This window comes from Cloeon dipterum, chromosome 3 (genome assembly GCF_949628265.1).
Source record: "Cloeon dipterum chromosome 3, ieCloDipt1.1, whole genome shotgun sequence".
NCBI classification, from domain to species: Eukaryota; Metazoa; Arthropoda; class Insecta; order Ephemeroptera; family Baetidae; genus Cloeon; species Cloeon dipterum.
Window position 1 is genome coordinate 32713974 of NC_088788.1, and position 21490 is coordinate 32735463.

General features: G+C 41.1%; 5 protein-coding genes across 7 annotated transcripts; 2 read left to right on the plus strand and 3 right to left on the minus strand.

The window, feature by feature from the left end:
• Positions 1-83: 83 nt before the first annotated feature.
• Positions 84-5788, minus strand: Reps (RALBP1 associated Eps domain containing). Of its 3 annotated transcripts, none has more exons than XM_065483034.1 (13): positions 5392-5787; positions 5072-5329; positions 4819-5017; positions 4505-4760; positions 3754-3955; positions 3034-3397; positions 2441-2507; positions 2035-2171; positions 1809-1861; positions 1569-1746; positions 1353-1410; positions 861-1012; positions 84-324 (listed from the first exon to the last, which is right to left on the minus strand). In XM_065483034.1, the coding sequence occupies exons 1-13, from the start codon at positions 5539-5541 to the stop codon at positions 311-313; spliced, it is 2088 nt and encodes a 695-aa protein (XP_065339106.1). In that variant the 5' UTR covers positions 5542-5787; the 3' UTR covers positions 84-310. The 3 variants fall into 3 exon arrangements, with proteins under 3 accessions (XP_065339106.1, XP_065339107.1, XP_065339108.1); XM_065483035.1 differs by having other exon boundaries at positions 84-798; positions 5392-5786; XM_065483036.1 differs by lacking the exons at positions 2035-2171; positions 2441-2507 and having other exon boundaries at positions 5392-5788.
• Positions 5789-6147: 359 nt separating this feature from the next.
• Positions 6148-8795, plus strand: Caf1-55 (chromatin assembly factor 1 p55 subunit). Its single transcript, XM_065483037.1, has 7 exons — positions 6148-6288; positions 6465-6612; positions 6673-6818; positions 7007-7469; positions 7618-7945; positions 8289-8387; positions 8451-8795. The coding sequence occupies exons 1-7, from the start codon at positions 6270-6272 to the stop codon at positions 8529-8531; spliced, it is 1284 nt and encodes a 427-aa protein (XP_065339109.1). The 5' UTR covers positions 6148-6269; the 3' UTR covers positions 8532-8795.
• Positions 8796-11764: 2969 nt separating this feature from the next.
• Srp14 (signal recognition particle 14) lies at positions 11765-12846 on the plus strand. The gene is made up of 4 exons (XM_065485519.1): positions 11765-11855; positions 12055-12127; positions 12186-12298; positions 12569-12846. The coding sequence occupies exons 1-4, from the start codon at positions 11832-11834 to the stop codon at positions 12683-12685; spliced, it is 327 nt and encodes a 108-aa protein (XP_065341591.1). The 5' UTR covers positions 11765-11831; the 3' UTR covers positions 12686-12846.
• On the minus strand, positions 12835-15242 carry LOC135940578 (uncharacterized). The gene is made up of 3 exons (XM_065485518.1): positions 15139-15242; positions 13533-13735; positions 12835-13051 (listed from the first exon to the last, which is right to left on the minus strand). Exons 1-3 carry the CDS (start codon positions 15140-15142, stop codon positions 12908-12910), a joined length of 351 nt encoding a protein of 116 aa, XP_065341590.1. The 5' UTR covers positions 15143-15242; the 3' UTR covers positions 12835-12907.
• A 1618-nt stretch (positions 15243-16860) lies between these two features.
• On the minus strand, positions 16861-21157 carry inaF-D. Its single transcript, XM_065484537.1, has 2 exons — positions 20679-21157; positions 16861-18395 (listed from the first exon to the last, which is right to left on the minus strand). The coding sequence occupies exons 1-2, from the start codon at positions 21040-21042 to the stop codon at positions 18232-18234; spliced, it is 528 nt and encodes a 175-aa protein (XP_065340609.1). The 5' UTR covers positions 21043-21157; the 3' UTR covers positions 16861-18231.
• Positions 21158-21490: the final 333 nt, after the last annotated feature.

The following is a 21490-nucleotide window of genomic DNA, read 5'->3' on the forward strand; positions in this document are numbered from 1 at the left end:
CATTAGTTAGTTTCATATCTTTTGACTAGACAAATTAAAAGGCCTAATGGAAAGAGAACTACCGACGAATTAAAAGGCGCAGATTGATTTCAGTATACTCATATACCGTTTACTTCTCATAAATTACAAATATTCAGGCGATAAAACTGAAATAATTCATGTTTAGCCTATAAAGTAGAACAATAAACAATGAAGCTGGAAATTTTACTTCATAGCACCAGCAAGGATCTCACAAAAATATAATATTCATCATTCAATGTACACTAAATATTTGCTTTCATATTTTAAATATTGTACAGGCCATGCACTTTCAGCTTTCTTCGTCTGCGAACAAAAAGAGGAATGCTATTAAACCGTAGAAGAAAGTAAATTTTCGGAACAATTATTCATCACCATGACTAGACTGAGGAATTGCTTCGAGGAGAATCGAAGGAGGGAAGAATATATAATTAATGCAAGCTCTGTTTGTGCAACATTACGTACATGTCTGCGAGATTGAAAAAAAATGGTCTAGAGAGAAAGGCTCCAAAACAAAAATATAAAATTGTATCATAGATCAAAAGTAAAGATGCAAAATTCGCGTAGAGTGGCCAAGTGGTCAAGGGAATTTTCGTTTAATCAAGAAAGTATGTACAAAGAAAGAGACAAACGGTGTAAGTAATCACCATATCACATGCTACGTTTTTTATACAATGTCGTCGAGAGACTCGGCGGTTGCACCGACGAAAAATAGTTTTGCGAGAATATGTGTACGAGAGTAGCTGCGAGATTTCCTGTTGGGTGCGACTCAACGGCTGCCTGGCGGGGCGGATAAAATCAGCATTTTTCAGGTAAGACACACGCACGAGCAGTCTAGTCACCAGTGCTGCCGCCGCTACTGAGCGCTTCGATCTGCAGGCGCAGGCTCAGGTGTCCCTCCTGCAGTGAGACCAGCTCACGGCCCAGCTGCACGCATAGCCGAGAGAGGCACATGTTGTGTTCCCTCAGCTCACTTGGTTTCACACAGTAGCCCCTGCGAAACATTAAAATGTGTTTACATGGTTCACATCAGGAAAGGAAAGGTATATGAATTCAATAGCCTCGCCCGTCTCGCCAAAAACTACAATGGCGAATCCTAAGAATTAATTGGTAAGCTTAAAACAACAATTTCACGAGTTGGCTTTAATGGCTCTATGCGGGAAAAGATGATTTCGATTTTGTAGCTTTAGTATAAATTCTTTTTGCCTAAGCCTTTTTCTACTTTTATCATATGACTGCCAGAATTAAAGAGTAAATAAAAATATTTAAATTGGAGGAACGTGTATTGATCTGCAGTAATGGTTAAGCCAAGGAGAAAAATATTATTTGCATACCTCAGTGATTCTGATTGAGGTTGTGCTTCAGTAGATTCTTCATCTTGCTTTGTTTGCTCTGTAATTAAAAATAAAAGACCATGACATGTGTTTGATAAGTAAAATTACCATCACTGCTATTTAATTTGCTTTCTTCATGAAATTACGCTCGAATAAAAGCGATTTATTTTTTTAACCACCCTTCCTCTTATATTATCAGGAAACCCCAGTACTTACTTAGTGGTTTCCTGTAGACCTCGAACGCGCCATGTTTTCTTGGTGCTTCAGGCTCCGTCACAGGCTCAGTGCTGTCCACCGCGTCGCCGAACTGCGAAAAGTCTGCAAAACCTTGCTTATTTTTTGGCATGATGACGTCACCCTCGCTACGCTGGACGACCAATTTTTTTGGGGAAGTCTGCAAAAAGAAACGGTTCAGATGATGATGATGTCTGAGGAGGTCTGTAAAGGCAAACTGACCGCGATCGGAGACACTCTGGGAGGCACAACTGGTGGAAGCAAATTTCCTTTTCCTGCAGAAAAACACACTGTTAGAGCGGCTGAGGAAGTGGCAGTCAACGGAATTACTCGATTACTCACAGCATGTTTGTGAAATGAGATGCCAAAGGTGGAATAGATTAATGAGCAATGACAACTTTACTGCTTTCTACGCAACCACACGAAAAGGCAGAGAAAAATGTATTACCCAGCGTGTTGAGGTCGAGAGACGAGCTCCTGGTGTGAGTTCTGTACGGCCTAGGGGGTGGTGGAGGGGGTGGCTCTTTTTTGGGGCCCTGGGGGAGTGCAGCCATTGGAGGGAGACTAGTGGGTCCGGAAACAGTCCTGCGACCGAGACACCGAGCGTCACAAGAGAGTTGCCAAATCAAAGTGGCACAGAATGGAAAAATAAAGCAAAGCAAAATTAAACACGGAGGTTAATTTAACATGGAATTAGAGCCGTGGATTTAACTGACTGCGTCGGCTTGGCCGGCTAACTGGAGAAAAGGAGGGTCGGCAACTTTTCTACAGAAGCCGTTTATCTCGGCAAACAGTAGAAATCCACGGTGCACAAAAAATGAAAGAATAGAAAAAAGTGACACTGCCAGCCTTACCCTTGTGCGTCAAAGTCGCTGTTGTGCGGGTGATGAGGTGGAGGGGGTATAGCTCCTCTACCGGGGGCTGGACACAAAACAACATTTAGACTCGCTCAAGACGCGTGTGATCGAAATTTGTTCAGTAAAACAAAGAGTGGCAAACACGACCTCGAACGCAGCGTCATCCGGCTTCTTTACAGAGTCCGTCTGGCTGGAGGCTCACGACCAGTTTTTCAAATCTGACACATCCGATATATGTGTCTTAAGTCCTTGAATTTACTTAAAAGAACGAAAACACTCAATATTTTAAAACAGACAACATCAAAATTCACATAGATAATAAAATCCGGTGGCAAACGTCACCTTTGTTTTACTACTCAACTAGCACTGTTTAATGAAAAAATATTTACATTTACGCATAATTAAATTAAAATACAAAAATAGATCAGAGTCGGGCATTTTGAAAATAAACTAAAACTTTAAACATTTAAAAAGTATAGAAACTTTGGTCGTGTTCATCCAGCCCTTGTAAGATCAAAAAGCGTCAGAGTTTTAAGAGACAAATTTGAATCACATTCCACTAGACTAAGTTAGCATTCGCTAAGCCACACCTGCTGGTTTCTTGGGTTGGGGGCGCTGGATGGGCCTGATATCGCCCGGGTCCAGGCTGTTTTGGCTGACGACGCCCTTCTTGGGGCTGCCGTGCTCCTCAACAGGCTCAAAGCGTCGTGGCGACCTCAGGCCGTCCTCCTCGACGAGTGGCACCGAATCCGGCGTCACCCTCAGTGGCACTGGGTGCAGGATTTTTGGGTCCTGCTCCACCGCCGCCTTTTGGAAGTCGAAGTTGACAGGCTTCGGGCCAGGGGACGACACTGAACTGGTTGGCGAGTCCACAAATTTGGTCCACTCTTTGCTTCTTTGTGGTGAATTGGGCTCGCCGGCGGGCGGTGACAGGCTTGGCGGACTGTCTTCCACCTGATCAGAAATATTTTTAGTCAAATCCAATTATTGAATGAAAAGCAAAAACGTCAGACTCACTTGGGAATTTAATAGCAAATTTAATTAGCGCTAATTACTATTTTAGATGGTTTTAATGGTGGCTCATAGGTCCTTAAACAACTCACTTGATGTCTTTAAAGAGAATCAGACACATAGAAGAGTATTCTTAAAATTTCCTAAACTGATTAAATGTAATGATTACACCATGGTCTTTCATTCCTGACGTTCCTGATTTATCTCCAATGTATAGCTCAGCACCAATATTTTATTTTAATTTAACTGCTGTTTAAGCATTGTTTAAATTAAAAATAAACAACTTGGTAATGGCGTACCTGAGGCGCTGGTGGCGGCTCCATGCTCGGCGGGCCCTTGCTTGGGGGCGTGGGCGAGGACAAGTTGAGCAGCGGCGGTTGCAGCACCGACGGTAGCACATCTGGCAGCGGTATGCTGTTCCGCCGCAGCACCACCAGGTGCATCGCCGTATTGAATTCCTCAAGCGACAGGGCGCCATCCCTTGTCACGTCAGCCAGTTGCCTGCAAACCAAAATGGAGCAAAATTTGTTATGCAAATTTATGAATCAGCTCATTCTACTGAGTGACTATTGGTAAGATTAAATTAGAGTTTTACAGGCCAACAATTTTGCATCATTGGCTTTAGCAAGTGGTTCATTGGGTGAGTAACATCAGGCAATTTTGAGCTTTTTTCCTAACTTTCATAAAGTAAAGGTAAAAAGGATGTTTCACTCTTTTTCTTTACAGCTTCAATTTAAAGAAATTTGTATAAGCAGTCCAGATTTGTTTCCATAACTACTTCATAGCTATCTACGAGTTTCAAGATATAAGCTAATTAAAAACAACAGCGCAATCGGTAGTTTCAGAAACGTAATTTGAGTAGTCTGACAATTTTAGGCTCTTTAATCTCTTCATAATATGTGAAAGTTGGGCAAACTAATTTTAAAATTATGTTGAATATTTCTATTGTGTGGATTTAAAAAAAAAATACTTCTAACGTTTGTTTAGCCTTTTTAGGGTGATAAACATTCAACCATTACCCAAGTGCAAATTTTCCCAACATGATCTCACCATATTTTTCTCAGTTCTGACACTGGTAGGCGGGATTTTTCGAAAAACACTCTGGCCGTGTGACCAGGGACGAGGCCTGAAAGGTCGGGCTGCAGGGCTCTGAACTGGTTTGAGTAATACTCCCTCTGCTCCTCAGTGATGCTCCAGACCTCGTCGGCCTCAACACCCTCATCCTCGCTGCTATGACGGTCTGAAGATTCCTCCTCAGTGCCCAGCAGCTGTCTTTGTTCCTCGCTCAGCAAACAGGAGTCAATATCTGAAAAGCGAGACGCATTTAAAATTTTTGAACAGAAACTGTTAGTTGTAGTTCTCACCTAGACCCTGCCAGGCGTTTGCCCAGTTTTCCTTTCTCTCCTTTACACTATTAGTAGGAGTAGGAGAATCGCTGGCAGTGCTAGACGCCTCTGGTGAGCACGTCCCATTATTGGCGATTCTCTTGAGAGGAATGTGCGAAGGTTCATTGAGCTCTGCCTCAGAGTCGCTGGTCAGGATGACAGAGTTAATCGAAGGTGCCTGCGAAAAACTCTCGTTTCATCCTACGTAAATGGCATGATATTATTCTATTACTGTGGGAACTGGCGTGGCGTCCGTGTCGCTCAGCTGGATAAGATCAGGGCTGGCTGATATGTGTTGCCGAGTAGTTTTCTGCTTTTCCTCGGTGGCCCAAGCCGTGAAGCGCGGCAGATGCGATTCCAAGTCGGACGAGAGAAGGTCCGAGCTGAGGGTCATGCCCGCTTGCGCGGCCGCGATTAATTTGAGGGCGGCGAAGAACTGGCGACGGCTGTAATGGCTTGTGCCGCTGCCCACTCCGCTCAACTCCGACACCTGCAATCGAATCAGACAAATGAGCCGACCGATGATTTTTCTGAGCCAAACGGTCAAGTCACCTGTTTCAACACGTCCAGCGGCAGACTGGCGGTGCGGAAGAGTTCGGACGCCTTCTGCACGGTCACCTTGCCGCTGTTGTCGGCCTCGCAACAGATGAACAGGTCGCCGAAGTAGCGTTGCTCCGTGTCCGACAGCTGGATGCCTTCCATCGTGCCCAAACGCCGTTCGCGCCTCCCTCGCTAAAATTCCTCTATGCCGTCCCAGGTATTGCGCAGCTGGACACTCTCGGTCCGCCGAACAGCATGTCCCCGAGCGGAAAACGAGTTGCCACTGACGATCAACTGCGAATTTTCTTTCCTGCTAGACACTGCTGGCCGTAATTGAGACGGCCATATTGGAAACTTGCCATTCAATTTAAACAGTGTTGCATGACATGTTACGCACTTTATGAATGAACCTCGTTTTAAAAAAAAAATCATTTTTTAAATCTCAGAAAAGTATTGAAATTTAAATCTTTAATTGAGTCTAATTCATGAGTCCAGATCAATCCAAAGATTTATTGATTCCAATCAAATAATTTAATTTTTGTTAAATTGTATGATTTTTGCTTAGGTTCTAACCATCCCTAAAAGATGGTGCTTTCGTCCACCAAAGTTGAGTTACGCTCCGCTGATGCAACGTTGCCATATGAATAAAAATTTAATTTTAATATAATGAAAATTGCTTAATTTCGCAGTTTTAAATGGTTTTCATACACAAAAAAACTGCATCAATTTTAATCTTCTTTATTTACAAATTTTTTTTAACAGAAAAAAAACAATTTTAAGCAGTCAAAACAATCTGCACTATCTGCAGCGCCATTTTCTAAGACTTTGGCGGGAGCTGACGCCGGCACCTTAGCTCCTCTGAAGCTCGCGTTACAATTTTGACTTTTAATATGGGTGATAAGGACGGAGGCAAGTATCTAATCCTTTTTTCGGACATTCAAATATTACTCTCACTTGAAATTCATCTCGACTTGACCGCAAAGAGTTTATTTTCGGCCTTTTGCACTGCTCAAATAGTGTCTCCGGAAGGACGCCAAGGCGTGCTCGATGCGTCCACGACTCTTACCTCCGTATTTCTTTTGCAGAAGCCTTCGATGACGCCGTCGAGGAGCGCGTAATCAACGAGGAGTACAAAATATGGAAGAAAAACACACCCTTCCTCTACGATTTGGTGATGACCCATGCCTTAGAGTGGCCGTCGCTCACCGCCCAATGGCTGCCAGACGTCACCAGGTGATAATGCTTTTTTAATGACCTGGGACCTGGGCACCTTCAAAACAATATTTTTTACAGGCCAGAAGGAAAGGACTTTTCCATCCACCGACTGATCCTGGGCACGCACACGTCTGACGAGCAAAACCACCTTCTCATTGCCAGCGTTCAGTTGCCCAATGAGGACGCTCAGTTTGACGCATCTCATTATGATAATGAAAAAGGAGGTAAGTTTGAAATCATCTTAAAATTCTCCTCTTGATTCCGCCCAAATTCTGACGTTTCCATACCTTATGAATTTTTATAAAATTTAAACACCTTTAATTTAAATAGTATTATTTATATTTTTTTAATTTCGGGACAAAATTAACTAAAATATTAGTCGTAATTTAATCTTCTCTGAAATATTTTGCAGAATTTGGTGGCTTTGGTTCGGTAAGCGGCAAAATTGAAATCGAAATCAAAATCAACCACGAAGGCGAGGTGAACCGTGCGCGCTACATGCCCCAAAATCCATGCGTGATCGCGACAAAAACACCTTCAAGCGATGTTTTGGTGTTCGATTACACAAAACACCCTTCCAAGCCCGACCCGAACGGCGAATGCCACCCAGACCTTAGGTTGCGCGGTCACCAAAAAGAGGGCTACGGTCTCTCATGGAATCCCAACCTGAACGGATACTTGCTCAGCGCCTCAGACGACCACACCATATGTCTTTGGGACATCAACGCGACACCAAAGGAAAACCGCATCATCGATGCTAAGACCATCTTCACGGGACACACCGCGGTGGTGGAGGACGTGGCGTGGCACCTGCTACACGAGAGTCTCTTTGGGTCTGTCGCTGATGACCAGAAGCTTATGATCTGGGACACAAGGTATGGATCAAGACCTTTTGCTATCAACTTGTTGCTGGGCGTAAAATTTAATCATGAAGAAAAGAAGCATAAGAAATTAAAAAATTGATATTTGCGTCAAAATTTGATAATTTAAAATTTAGCACTAACCATGTCACAATTTTGGCAGATGCAACAACACGAGCAAGCCTTCACACACAGTGGACGCGCACACCGCCGAAGTCAACTGCCTCTCGTTCAACCCGTACTCAGAATACATATTGGCCACTGGTAGCGCGGACAAGACGGTCGCTCTGTGGGACTTGCGCAACCTCAAGCTCAAGCTGCACTCGTTCGAGTCGCACAAGGACGAGATATTCCAGGTGCAGTGGTCGCCGCATAATGAAACAATCCTCGCCTCCAGCGGAACTGACCGTCGTCTCCATGTCTGGGATCTCAGCAAGATCGGCGAAGAACAGTCCAGTGAGGATGCTGAGGATGGACCTCCTGAACTTCTGGTATGTTTGTTTTAAAAAAATCCACTTTATTGGTTAGTTATAAAATAAAGTAGAATAATAACATTTTTACCATAATAAGTTGTCAATTGAAAGTTATTTCAGGAATATAAAATATTTCTATTTAATTTATTAACCAGTTATAATTTGTATTAAACTCATTGTATCAGTTAATCCGTTTTTTTGCTCATCAAACAAAATTAGGGACCATATCGATGCAATTCAGTCAGATTTTATCAAATTTTATTGTTATGATATCAGCTGTTAATTAAAGAAAAATATATCTTAATTTTCTTCTTCGATAGATCAGTACTATAATAATTGTATTTTGTAATTTGACTTTCAGTTCATTCACGGTGGACACACAGCTAAGATTTCCGACTTCTCGTGGAACCCCAATGAGCCTTGGGTGATTTGCTCAGTGTCTGAGGATAACATCATGCAGGTGAGCACATTGAGCCTTGATTTATTGTTACCACAATTGATGACTGAACGAAATATATCGCAGGTTTGGCAAATGGCGGAGAACATTTACAATGATGAAGAGCCAGAGGCCGCTGCCTCAGAGATGGACACCGCTGCTTCGTAAAATACGGTTTTGTCACCATCACTCATTTCCTCACTTTCCACATTGCTAGCATAGACATTCATGTACAACTCTACAATTCGTGGTGTTAACTTTCAAAAAATTTTGTGTTTCTCGCACTGAACAGCAAAGCATTATAAAAAATCCTCCATCAGTTTGAGGGTCATCCAAGTGTAAGAGTAAGAAGTTTTATTGCGTAAGGAATTTTAGCTGTAAGCCTTTCACTCTATGAAGGAACCGTTTGGTATAAATATAAATTCAAATCTATATATTGGGTTTCTATTCCTACTGAATCAAACCGTCACATTAATGTGCAAGTAATTGTGTAATTTCTACAATAGTACAAAAATGGCATCTACAAGTAAAATGGTGATTATGTCAAACTGAAATATACATTTGATGCTAATAATAGAGGGTTTCTTGCGCCTAGAGCGTCTTTGGTTTATCAGACAAAGGCAGCTGGTTACGTCTCTTGGTATGATGAGCCTGTGCAGATATGGGTAGTAGGTTATAATTCAAGGAGAATTACTATAGCTCGGAATTTCCATTTTTGATTTCATCATGCAATCGATGGCACTCCTTTTTAAAATGCTGGTGAAGCATGAACTCCTTTGCTAACTTACGCTCCAACTCTGTTATTTTGTCAGCGTTCTCGCGCAGCATACGTTCATTCTTCCTGATGGTCGTGTCCTTCAACGATAGCTGTACTTGGTTTTGGTACAGTTTGTCCTCGACCTCTCTCAACTTCAATTTTAAACTCGTGTTTTCTCTGAGGAGTTCCTTCACGTCTGAAATATTTGAATCGATTTCCCAGTAATCTGAAAGGTGGATGAAACGTGAGAGATCTCGTTTTTGGAACTAATTGGCAATTATACTGGTCCGAGTTATCCGCTCCAGTCTTTTCTGCATCTCAAAAATCTTGTTCTCCAGAGCAACGATGTTAGCCCTCGCATTACATTCGTCGGTGTGAGTGCCAACCTAAAGATTTATCTTGTTTGAAAGTCTTCTTAGGTGTGTTATAATTGCTACTAATTGAATAAAAAATGTGCCCTTTTCAATTAATTTTTAATCGAGTAAAATCGACATTTCATTGCATTAGTTAGCTTGAAAATATCAAAATGAAATATAAATGGATGCACCTTCATCCTAAGCTGCTCCGCCTCAACTGCAGCAATATGTGCCTTGGAGTTCCCTGGGCCGCACTTTTTGTCCTTAGGCTTCGCTTTTTTCCACCAGCTAATCCATGAACCAGACATTACTATTGTGATTTGGCAAAGGTATTTTCCTGAGACTCGTTTGGCTGAAAGATGTGATGCGTGGTAAAGAAATAGGTATTTAGGGGATTCAAACAATCCTCCTGAAAATGTCTGTGCCTTACTTTCAAAAGTGGGCTGGAAAATTATTTGGATTCCACAGCGGTGACGAACAGCGACCAAAAGTCCTAAAGGTCAACTTTACATTGAACGAAATTTATTTATTAAACAAAGCATTGAGGAAAACACGTACAAAGTTCATTAGCTCAGAGAATTTCTTGTATTAAGTAACTTACTCGTTAAACTGAACCCTATGTGAGGAATTATAACATAGTTATGATGAATGGCATGAGTAATGTTTAGACAATGTTTGGCTTGTATGGTAAGACTAACTTATTACAGCCAAAAGTTGGTCGGCTAGAGGCAGCGGCGGACTAATTTCTTGGCTGGGGGCTGCTTTTTATCATTTTTTGTTACAGGCCGTTTGTAATTTAATTACAAAAAAATATGTGTATGGCGCCATCATGAGAGGTTTGGGTCACCTTTCCAAGATTGTTTAATCAGAAAAAATTATGCAATTTGCAAAAGCCACATTTTGAAGTATTTTTAAACTGCGAAAAATAGGAACATAAAAAATTGCATGTTTTGTGCTCTTAAATTAGTGCAAAAATGGTGCACTAATTTTTTGACTTTATTCCATAGAAACTAGTTTTTACACATGATTCAAGAACACACGGACACGGTGAAAATATTCTCAGATCGCAAAAAGTTGCTGGGCACCTCTAAGTCTGAATTCACTCTTAATTATTTCTTGTGGCACGTTTCCTTCCAGGCAATGTTCTATTAAAAAGAAAAATATTACAAAATATAAAATGTGTTTAGTAAAAACAAACAATAATAACCGACTAACCTGAATTTCTTGAAACCATTTTCTATATTTTTAGTCAAGCGAACTGTTCCCCGGAGACAATGCCTTTACTTGTGCATCAAGCTCGACGAGTTTTTTTCGCTGAAGTGAGGCCAGTTTCTCGATCTGAGTGCGTTCGTTCCGTGCGATCATCAATTCCATCTGCTTCAGCTCGTTATCCTTCCTGATTTTTTCGAATTCAAGTTCTATGTTCTTCAGTACTTTCCTCACTATTTTGTTAACTCTCTCAATTTCGAAAATAGGATGAATCCTTTCCACTAAGTTGATTTTTCTTCTTCTCTTGACTTTCTCCCGTTCATCTATGTAAAAAAAGACAAGAATTACAATGGATTTTTAATTAAAACCTTCTCATACTTCTGATACTTCTTTCTCGCTTTTCTTGTAAGAGTTTACTCAGCCTCTGTTCTAGCTCCGCATTCTTGCTTTCCAACTCCGCGACCTTCGCCAATAATTTTTTATTCAAATTTTTATGCAATTCCAGCTACAAACAAGGTCAAATACGTTAGCCGATTAAATAAATAAATTTCAGTATCATGATATACCTGCCGCTGTAGCTCCATTGCACTCACTATATTTTCAGCTATTTGTTGAGCTTTAATATGGAGCTTGTAACTCATGCCACTGAAGCGGAATTATGGTGGAAGATCGTCTCGCAAAAACTGATCGAGCGATAATGCTAGATAAATATGCGAAGAGCAGGCAAATAAAATGTCAAATCGACCCTCTGGAAAGCGACAAAAATTCGAACAATTCCTAGAATATGAAGACTTTTCGCGATGATTTTTATTCTCTGAATAAGTGAAGGCTCAAAAATTTCAATAAAGGATAGTTAGGATTTCCGGTGCATTGATAGCATGCCATTTTATTGCAGAGAGTGTATGATTGCGTACATTTGAAGAAAAAAAGGAAAGGCTCTCTGAATACACGAAATATTCTAAATAAGTTGTGAACAGAGGTTGCATAGCTTTCCTTCGCGCGGAAACGGCCAAATATAAAAAGCGACTCGTTCTTCAGCCACAAGGGGGCAGCAGCATTGTTTATCTGCTCTCTCTGCTTGAAGTGCTTGACAAAGACACGACATCGAATTCAGCAGCTGCTCGTGCCAAAACAAAAACCAAAATCATGGTTTTACTCGAACACGAGAAGGTAAGTTTCGAACAAAACCATAGCAAGTATATTGACCCTCGTGACTCTCGTCCTGAGGCCTTTCATTCACCGACGAGACGAAGGTTTTCAAGGAAAAATGTGACAACCATTTTTCTGAGTCGCATTTTGCAGAACACTCCCGATAAAAATAAATTATTGAATTTTCTCTTCTAACCGGAAGAAATGCCACTGATTCCAGTTTTTTGCCGAGCTGACAAGACTATTCTACAGTGCCAGGGAAAAGGGTACCGTCAGAATGACCGTCAAGAGATGTGAGTTTGTTGTTGCTCCCGCCGGTCACTCTTTTACCTAAACATTGGCACGTTTCAGACGATGGCAGGACGAAACCTGAGCCCAGAGAAGGCAAGGAACCTTTACCTACGCCAGTAGAGAACATGTGCCTCATCAGAGCTACCTGTAGGAGCAAGAAAATTAGCACTATTGTAAGATACACTACGTGCTTAAATCCTTTTGAAAAATGTCATATCGGCTCAATTTTTGGATTGGGAGCCTCATTTTCCAGAAGAAAGGTTTATTTAATTTGGATTCTCAGACTCAGAATTGACATTATTAAAATATTTTGAAGAAAATCTTCATTATTATGCTTCTCTCGGCACTTATTTTCGATAGAACACATGAGCTTTCTTTTAATAATTAATTGTTAAATACCTAGGATTTATCTAGTTTTGAATGCAATCCTCTCTTTTGCTCAGGTTCATGGGCAGGATGTGAAAAAGTTTCATCAGAAGTATGCGTCGCTTATGAGGAGCAGCATGGATGCTTTGAAGAAACAACGCAAGCCGAAGACCAAATCAAAAGCTGCGCACTGATGGCGCGTCGCAAGTGCAAACAAAGACTCTGAGCAAACGGAATATTGCTATCCCCTCTTTTTTGTTTGATAACATCCGTTTTCTGCCCTTGGGCAACATTCCCGACGAGCGATTGTTGATTATTGAAATTATAATAATAAAATATGCAATGGTGAGGAAAATTTAGTTTATTGACAGTGCGAAAGTGTGCCACAGTCCATCGGTTCTAACACGCTGTCTCAATTAACGCATCTCCACCGGTTGGTAGTCAAAGTAGATGGGCAACGAGAATTGTGGACACGTCTGCAGCCAAAACTTGCTCATCATCTGCGTCTCTCCACCTTGCATGATGCACTCGTTGGCGCACGCGATCAGAGCCTGTGGATGCTGAACACAAAAGAGCATTTTTACTGAAATCATTTTTAAATTAGATTTAATAAATATTATATTCATTTTTATTTTATTTTCCTGGCCACTGATTGGTGGTCTATTGGATTATACAACTTCTATTAAAAACCTCTACTCAGCACATCCCGTGGGCTATGAGCTCACCGGGTCCCACAAAAACCGCCAAGCCCAAGTGGCTGCAGAAGAGCTTGGGCCCAATGAGGCCATCATTTCACTTCCCCGCACTATCCTTGGTTTCCTAGTAAATTCTCGGGATGATATGTTATATTTTTCCAAGATTTTATGGGCAGGTAAATTCATGTATTTCACAAATGGAAATTCAGAGGGACTATAATATCAATAACTTATTTGACATCTTAAAAAAAGGAAATAAGCTATTTGTTTTCTCAATTTCTCTTTGCAATAATTCTATTCCTTTTAAAATTGTATTTTCAATGACTAATATAATGTAAAAATTAACCTTGTAGCAGTGGTCGCAGGTGAAGAGACACTTGTCGATGGGATCGAGCAGCGGGGGCATTGGGGGCGGCGCCGGGGGCATGACGTGATGCAGCGGTGGTGGCAGGTTGTTGGGCCGCGAAGAGCCGACGTGGAACGGAGGCCAGGCAGCCGGCACCGCTGCTGTGCCCACCGCCAAAATGAAAAGCCATGGCAACACTGAAACTTCGCATTTAAAATATTTTATTTTTTTCCAACTCAAGTGCACACTCAGCCAGAGTTTGATTTAGAGATCCATTTTTGTTTAAAACACTTTTTAACTTTTATCTGCATGCTTAAGAGGGATAAAGCTAAGTGCTTTGGGCTTTGGGTAAAAATGCTGAAAATAGGCATTGTTAGCGTGGGCTGCAGCATTCTCTCCTCTCTGCCTGCACCCTTGTTAATTTTTTCCAGCCGTTTGCGCCTTTTGATGCTTGAGATTCAGGGCGTGGTTCCCTTTTTTGGCTTCGCGTCGTGCATTTTCATTCAGCGTCTCCCACGAGAATCATATTTGTCTCCTTGACGCTCGGCACGCAGAAAAGTTAATTTAATGATGCTTCATCTTGCCTGCCTTCGCGGAAAAGCAAGTCCAATAATAAAGATTAATAACGTCATTAGCACTTAAGCAAACACCTGCCACGCAGTCATTTATCCCCCTGGGTGAATTCCTTTTCCAGGAACTTTGGAACCAAATTTTTGCAATAAAAGGCGCACTGGAAAATTGCGTTAACGAGGCGTATTGCTCTGTTGTTCAGACGACCCGTCGAGCTCAGAAATAGGTTGCATCCTGCTTACTCCGCGGGATGCCTGCTGTCACCGTCTGCGCTGCCTATTTCTACAACAGTACAACTATCGACGCGACCAGTAAAATTGCCAAGATTGCCCTTTAAAATATGCTTTCTTATACTGGCTGGACAGATAATTTCAAATACTTGTCATTTTAAGATATTTTAAATTTAAAACTACCTCAATAAAAATCTAGTGCTTATGTAGTGCTTTGTAGCCGTTTTCATGATTAAAAAAACCTTGATAAAGATTAAACAGTAAAATGGTATCAAAAATTTGTCTTAACCTTAAAAAATGCAGATTTATAGAGCCGGTAGTGTACTTTTTAAACAATAGTAATAAAAGAGGAGTTTTTTTTTTTTTAAAATCATCATAGGATTAAAACCACTGAAATACTTGTGCATTTTGCTTTGTCTTGAAGAAAATTGTGCATCCATCTCCAATACTTTTATAGGTCATGTGAAAATATTCAAACAGCAGTAAAAACGTTAATTTATCCTGAACACTCGAGCTTTAACAAATCACAAAATATAATACACGATTTGCTTTGTGCTAACATATAAATTACAATACTAATTGAATTTCTCCGATGGGAAGGCTCATCCTCTTTGAAAAATTCAATTGATTTTTACCCTCCGATAGCATTAATGTTAGTGTAAATAAAATTTAAAATTACTGAAGCTGTATATAACCATCATCTGACAATGCACCAGATATGTACGCTCAATCAAAGAGCCGCCAAGGAGCGCCGTATCTGCCTCATTTTCTACTTAATCTCAATTATAATTAATATATCAACTTACCCATTTTCGAAGTTTTGTGCGTTTTACTGCGAGAGAGAATCGAAGCCGAGTCAGGTGCTGCAGGAGGTGTTGGGCCGAGAGGTGCAGCGCTCTTCTGCACAAATCCTTTTATAGCGGTCGGGGGCGGCGCTTGCGCCTCCTGCCACCCCCGCAAACCAGCCCAGGGTGGACGAAATCTGTGTGCTGCCTCACTCAATTTACCGCACACCGTGATCGTTGCCATTTTAATTAGCAAACTTTGAACGGCGATGCACTGCAAGTTGCGATCCAACAAAACGACGTGTCTCGGTAAATCAACTTCCAATCACGCACGCAGGTGCTTCTGGAGGAGTCGAATCGCTATTAATTAGCTGATTGCGACAGGCTCCACACTTGCACCTCGAGGGTCACTTTCAAAGGGTTGCGTTGAGTTTTGAATCTCCGTCGCCGCTAAGTGCCAGCCCTTTTGTGGCAATGTTAGCCTCTTGAAATTGTTGATTTTCGCTTTTTGCAGGTTTTGGCCAATGTGCCTTTCTCCCTTTTCGTTCATTTTAAACCAATTTTTTGGTACTTGAAAATAAAAATCACTCAGCAACTCTAGAGATTTTTTGGTCCAGTTTAAATTTTCGTCTATATTGAAGAATTGTCAGTTTTCCCGTTCTATAATGCAAATCTAAATGTCCTTGTTTCGTAAATCGTTCTATTTATTCATCCCAAGGTTTCCCAGTGTCTCTCCAATACATATTCCGCTATCATATATACACATTTCCTGAATAACCAGCTGCTCGTTTGCATGAAGACCCATATTCGCGGCGTTCTATCAAAAATTGGAATCAAACCTAACAAGACCGGCACGATTGCGCCATCCATCATTTCAAACGACGGCCTCTTCTCTGCGCGCAGGCAAGAATCGAGCTTGAGAATAACGAGAGGAAAACCATTAAAAGTCGGTTTCCGATCCATCTCACACCGAAAACGCAGTACAAATCACCCACGTCACGCGCCCATTGTTTGCGTGTTCGCTTGTGTGTATGATACTTACGCACACTAACGCACCTACAAGGGCCGTGAGCCATCCAGAAAAAAATTTAAACTGTTAATGGTAAGTAATTTGTTAGCTCATCTCGTCAGATTTTTTTTTCATTAAAATCCGTTTGATTAATTGGCAAGAACATTCAATTATCAAGGGAGACAGATTTTAGCTATCGTAACGAATTATATTAATCGATCTTAACCATTCATTTGCTTTTTAATAAGATTCGCAAATTTAACATAAATTGACTTGCTCTTTTTGCACAGGGACAGATCTAATTGCTGTTAAATTTTGAATCCTCCACGAATTTTTTCAAGCAAATGGTATAGAGTTTTACTGTCCCCTGATGATTATTTCTAATCATGCGATATTCATATTATTATATCCTCTCCCTCTCTGATGAATTATTTAACTGATAGTAAAAGTTGCCAAAATCAATCCATTGGACAAATATGCAAATATAATTATAATTTCGCACTGCCCCTTGCAGCGACAAAACGGATATGGAACACTGCACGGAAACAAAACGAGAAGCTTTGAAGGGAAAAACAGAGTGCAAGTTCATCTATTTATTTTACTGTTTGTTTTGTATCTGTTATTTGCTCATCAATTCGCGCGCGTCAAACGAGTTTTATAGTTTTATCTGGCGCATATGCCGAGAGCAATAAATCATCTCGGCCGACATCGGTGGTGAAATGAAAGGCTTGGTCCACGTGTTAATTCGTCCATCTACACAGAGTTTTATTATTATATTCCAACTTAAATTACACAGTTTGCACAGCACGGTGTGTTTTGTCGGCAAATTGATTGAAACTGCTGAACGGGAGCGGGGGAGAAACCAAATTCAAAAGCAATCTCTGCGAGAGAATTGCGTTTCAGCAACTCTCCGCCAGTATAACAAATTGCACACAGTCCAACACGGAATTTTAATCAACATTATTAAAATTCCCTAAAGGAGAAACACACACATTTTTTTTAATATTCTCTCCATCCATTTTCTGCGTGTGTATTTGTTCATATAAAAAGCCCGTTGCTCGTCGTGTTGATGATATTTTTATTACTGGAAGAAAATGGCTGGACAAGTACAATGTTGTAAAATTTGTTTTTCGTACACCTATTATTAAAGCCAAATGAAAAAGTTAAAATGCGCCGTTGGAGCGAGTTAAAAAGATAAAAGGGTACAAGAGGAGATCAGTAGAAATTATGCCTAACAGATTTCACTTTTCGGTAAACTTATGGCCAACCTTAAATCGCCTACTTTTCCGATTAACAGTAAATCTCTCTAATGTTTATTTTTGGTAAGTAGCTGAGAGAGGTACGGATGAAAATCGACCCTAAGAAGAGATTATTATTTAATTATTGGCAATGCATAATAACATCTGTACATAATGTTCTCCTGTAAAATTCATAGTTTTTCACAAACTGATGTCAGCAATATAACACCTTTGCGATTAATCTCTCAACAGCCAATTATCATTTACAATAGAAATCTCAATCATATTAGCGCAATAACAGCTTCTGTTTACTAATAATCAACACAATTCATATATTATAATACGCATAAAATTCAATTATCGCTCGTCATCACATTTAATGAGTAGTTTCGTGTCTTCCCGCCCAAGCACCTCTCATATGAACATGTTTACTAATATCATTTTGTATCGTTTAAAAGCAATAAAAACAGAGAGGCGCAGCATTGCATGTTGGACATTTTTTATTTATTTATTTCATACTTCTCAGGAGCGCAGGAAAATCGTTTGGCAATCGAATTTTTAATTCTCGCATCAAAAATGAGCCCATACCGATTTTCAAGGTTTCCCAGACAAAGCGTCAAAGATTCTAAGCAGAAATTCTCAAAAATACCATCGAATTGTTGGCGCCTCTCTGTTCGACTTTCGATTAGAAACGAATATGAGATGATATTTTGTGTATTAAATTGGTTGGTTGAAACGCGCGACCCTCTCGCGGCAGGAGCAGAATTGTTGGCGTCGATCCGCCCGCAGCCGGCCCGGCAAACGACTCCCGCCCTCTCAAGGGCTGCCCTGGGCTTAGGTAGGGGCCGTGGGCCCACGCGGTCCCTGCTACGCGGCGCTCGGGGTCGCCTGTTGCAACTTGGGGTCTTCGGACGGTGCCACCGGCTCCACCGTGGTGCCGGCCGCCGGCGTCTTGGGCGGCGCGCGGGGCAGAGCTCGTGGTGGCTCCACAGGTCCATTTTCATCGTCCTCTTCGTAAGGGTAGTTGCGTTCTGTTAACACAAAGTAAAAACGATTTTATTATTTGTCCTAATTTATTTTTTTAATGTTTATTTTGTTGGAAAGATTTTCTTAACTGGGATTGTCACCGTCGATTATTTAAATGACCATGACTAATGCAATTCTTAAAATCTCGGGTCAAGGATAAAATGATTTAAAACATTAATTTAATTCCAAACACATCTAAATCGTCACAGCAGCCTTCTCAACACCAAAGAAGCGCTCCAAACTCGAAATGATACTAAAAATGCAGTTTTTGAGAATGTTTTTGAGGAATTTTCAAGTTACTTTCGAGAAATAATTTTAGCAGAAACTCCGTATGCCCTAGAAGAATTCAGGCTTCGTTTTTAGACATTACAAAACACCGGTTTGAAGAAAAGGTATTTACTTAATCTCATTTGACCTCATTATCAACTTGTTTCAGTCATTTGACGAATAAGTTACAGGATAAACGTTATAAAATGCAATTTACCTGATTGATTACAAACCAACACAAGTATGTATAGTACACTTATTAAAAGAAAAAAAACAACACTTACATAAATATCTTGCAATTAGTAGAAATAAATGCTTTTTTGTTTATATAGAGGCATCAGGTAATTAAATCAAAATCAACTACCAGAAGGCTTAATTAAATTTTCTCGGCTGAACTTCACATAACTGATCTAACTTTCCACACGCATTTATTTCTCTTCACTAAGAAGTTAATCCTCTTCTGTTTAGATTCAGCCTTCAAGTTGTTGACCTGTTTTGCCGAGCTCCAAAGTTTTGTAGGAGGCCATAAGAGGGCTGCGACGTCAATCGACTTTCGGAAATTAATTGGCTCCGGCCTACCCCCAGAAATAATGCCTAATCGGATTTCCCCGTGCCGGCGAAAGATGGAAATTTTCCCTGCGCAGCGGGAATTTGACGCGTCGAGGCGAATTATCGCAATTAACTCTTCCCACGCAACGAGTTAGGCTTTTTGCCGGGCGTGCGTGCTGTGCGTCGCAGCATACTCGCGGCAAGCAAGGGGCGGAGCGCGAATCGCGCGAATTCTACGGCCTAATGCGAGTCGGGCGACGGATGCTGGATGGCCTCGAAAACAGCAGATTGATTAATGGTCGCAACATTGCGAAGGAGAAGAATGGAGTCGGCCTGCAACTGCCTTGTGCAGCAAAGAACTTTCTCCCGTTTGTTTGTGCCTCAGTGATTTTTCGCGGCATCAGTTGCTACTCGGAAATTCGGTTAAAAGCGTCGAAAGTCACAGTCAAGAGTTGATTGTGTGCGAAGCTAATTGACCGTCAAATGTGCGTGTCCGTCCACCGTAAAATTGTTCGCGAGATAAACTGAAATATAATTAGCGCTTAATCATGATAAGCCAGTTAATTACTTTTTAGGAACAATTAGCATAATTAACAATTTTATATACTATGCAACGCAGTTGCAAAATTACTTTTTTGAACCCCTTGATATTAAATTAAGTCAAAATTTTAAGGTGTAATAATTCATAAAACAGAGTCTGTCCTTAGTTAGATGTCAGATCGGTTTGCTGTCGTTTTTTGAAACACAATTTTGCGAAAAAACAGAGCATTTTGTTATGTAATAGCTGTGATAAAAGCAGCTAAACGAGCACCAGATAACAATTCATCTGAATTGGCTAGACTTGATTAATAGTTTAAAGCTAAACATATTTTATATCCAAAAGAGAACATAAATTTTTAAGAGCATTTGAAAAATAAATATTTTTGTACAGTTTTAGTGTCTTTTTTAATGGGCAGAGTAGTTGATTTACTAAAATAATACAATTAGAAAAACATTTGAAAGTGCAGAGTTTGTCCACTTTTAAACAAATATTTTTTAATCGCAGCTAAGCCTCAAACTCAAAACTGCTTACTGAGTATCAAAATAAATAACATTGATATCTCATTTTCTATCTAGAAACATCAGGCACTAAAATGTTTGTTTGTAAATTGTAACGATGTCACATTTAAAAAAGGAATTTGTTGTAAAAAGAGAGAAAAACAAATATAAAACTACGCATTTATGAAAGATGTGTACATTTAAAAGTATTAACTTTAGGACTCTATTATTATTTTTCAATGATCGCAGGTTTCAAAACAAAAATGTCATGGATCTGTTTACAGTATCGTTGAGAGCTCATGGAGCGCAGATTTTATCTTAAGCGTTTAAAAGACGTCTCAAGTGCGTAAATGGCGCAATCTCGCTAATTTAATTTAATTGAATTTCGAGGGCGCCGAGTGGAAGGGATCATTGAAAGCTGTCCGGGGTCGTACCTGACGGCGTGGTTGGCAGGGGTAGGTCGCCGGCGGCGGGCAGGGCGTCGACGCCGTGCGGCAGGTTGGGGCACCTGGTGGGCCTGGAGAGCGGCATGGTGGCCCTCTCGGTGATATTGCGCGTCGAGCTGGGGTCCCAGAGGAAGACGTAGTAGAGGGAGAGCATGATGGCCGCCATCGAGACGGAGAGCACGTACGCGAACACGGTCAGCACCCGCACCACCTTCTTGTGGTGCTTGCTCTCGTACATCCGCTCCTTGGACTCCTCGCCGGCCAGCTTCACGTCTGTGTGGCTGACCACGGTCTGCGGGGCGCCCGGGCCTCCGCCTGGGGGCTCGCCCATCGCCACCTTCTCGCCGTTCATCCTCGCCGCAGCCCTCTTATTTTGGTATTTCTGGCCTCTCGCGATCTCCGACTCAAAACACGCACGGCGGCCGCCGCTTTTGGTCGCGGGCCAGCGTCCCGGCTGCGCAGTCGCCCGCTTCCAGTCGATATTCTCTTCTCCAGTCGCTCCCGGGTCGTCGAATCTAGTCCATCGGCTCCCTTTGATGTCTTCGTGAAGTCGATTGAATCACGAATCATCATCCCTCTGGTTGGCTCATTGTTTTATTTTCTAAATAAACTAGATTGGAACCAGATTTTCCCTCTTTATTGATTTACTAGGCTGATTTTCATCTTCAAAAACATTGTTGGAATAAAAGGTTCTGCTATTTTTTTTCAAATTAAACTCTTTTATTTTTTCTAAATTTTCTCATATTTGCCCACAGGAATTTCTGCTCATATCCAATCCTAAAAATTTACTTTCTGTATTG

What these genes read in the sequence shown, in the direction of transcription:
- Reps (XM_065483034.1), bottom strand. Translation starts at nt 5,541, where the DNA reads ATGGAAGGCATCCAGCTGTCGGACACGGAGCAACGCTACTTCGGCGAC. An exon ending in CGCTGGACGTGTTGAAACAG is followed by an intron (nt 5,330 to 5,391) that starts GTGACTTGACCG and finishes ATTCGATTGCAG; the next exon opens with GTGTCGGAGTTGAGCGGAGT. An exon ending in GGTCTACAGGAAACCACTAA is followed by an intron (nt 1,411 to 1,568) that starts GTAAGTACTGGG and finishes TTTTAATTACAG; the next exon opens with AGCAAACAAAGCAAGATGAA.
- Caf1-55 (XM_065483037.1), top strand. An exon ending in TGGCTGCCAGACGTCACCAG is followed by an intron (nt 6,613 to 6,672) that starts GTGATAATGCTT and finishes TATTTTTTACAG; the next exon opens with GCCAGAAGGAAAGGACTTTT. An exon ending in ATGGACCTCCTGAACTTCTG is followed by an intron (nt 7,946 to 8,288) that starts GTATGTTTGTTT and finishes TTTGACTTTCAG; the next exon opens with TTCATTCACGGTGGACACAC.
- Srp14 (XM_065485519.1), top strand. Translation starts at nt 11,832, where the DNA reads ATGGTTTTACTCGAACACGAGAAG. An exon ending in CAGAATGACCGTCAAGAGAT is followed by an intron (nt 12,128 to 12,185) that starts GTGAGTTTGTTG and finishes GGCACGTTTCAG; the next exon opens with ACGATGGCAGGACGAAACCT. An exon ending in GCAAGAAAATTAGCACTATT is followed by an intron (nt 12,299 to 12,568) that starts GTAAGATACACT and finishes TCTTTTGCTCAG; the next exon opens with GTTCATGGGCAGGATGTGAA.
- LOC135940578 (XM_065485518.1), bottom strand. An exon ending in CCTGCGACCACTGCTACAAG is followed by an intron (nt 13,052 to 13,532) that starts GTTAATTTTTAC and finishes TTTTGTGTTCAG; the next exon opens with CATCCACAGGCTCTGATCGC.
- inaF-D (XM_065484537.1), bottom strand. Translation starts at nt 21,042, where the DNA reads ATGAACGGCGAGAAGGTGGCGATGGGCGAGCCCCCAGGCGGAGGCCCG. An exon ending in CCTGCCAACCACGCCGTCAG is followed by an intron (nt 18,396 to 20,678) that starts GTACGACCCCGG and finishes TTGTGTTAACAG; the next exon opens with AACGCAACTACCCTTACGAA.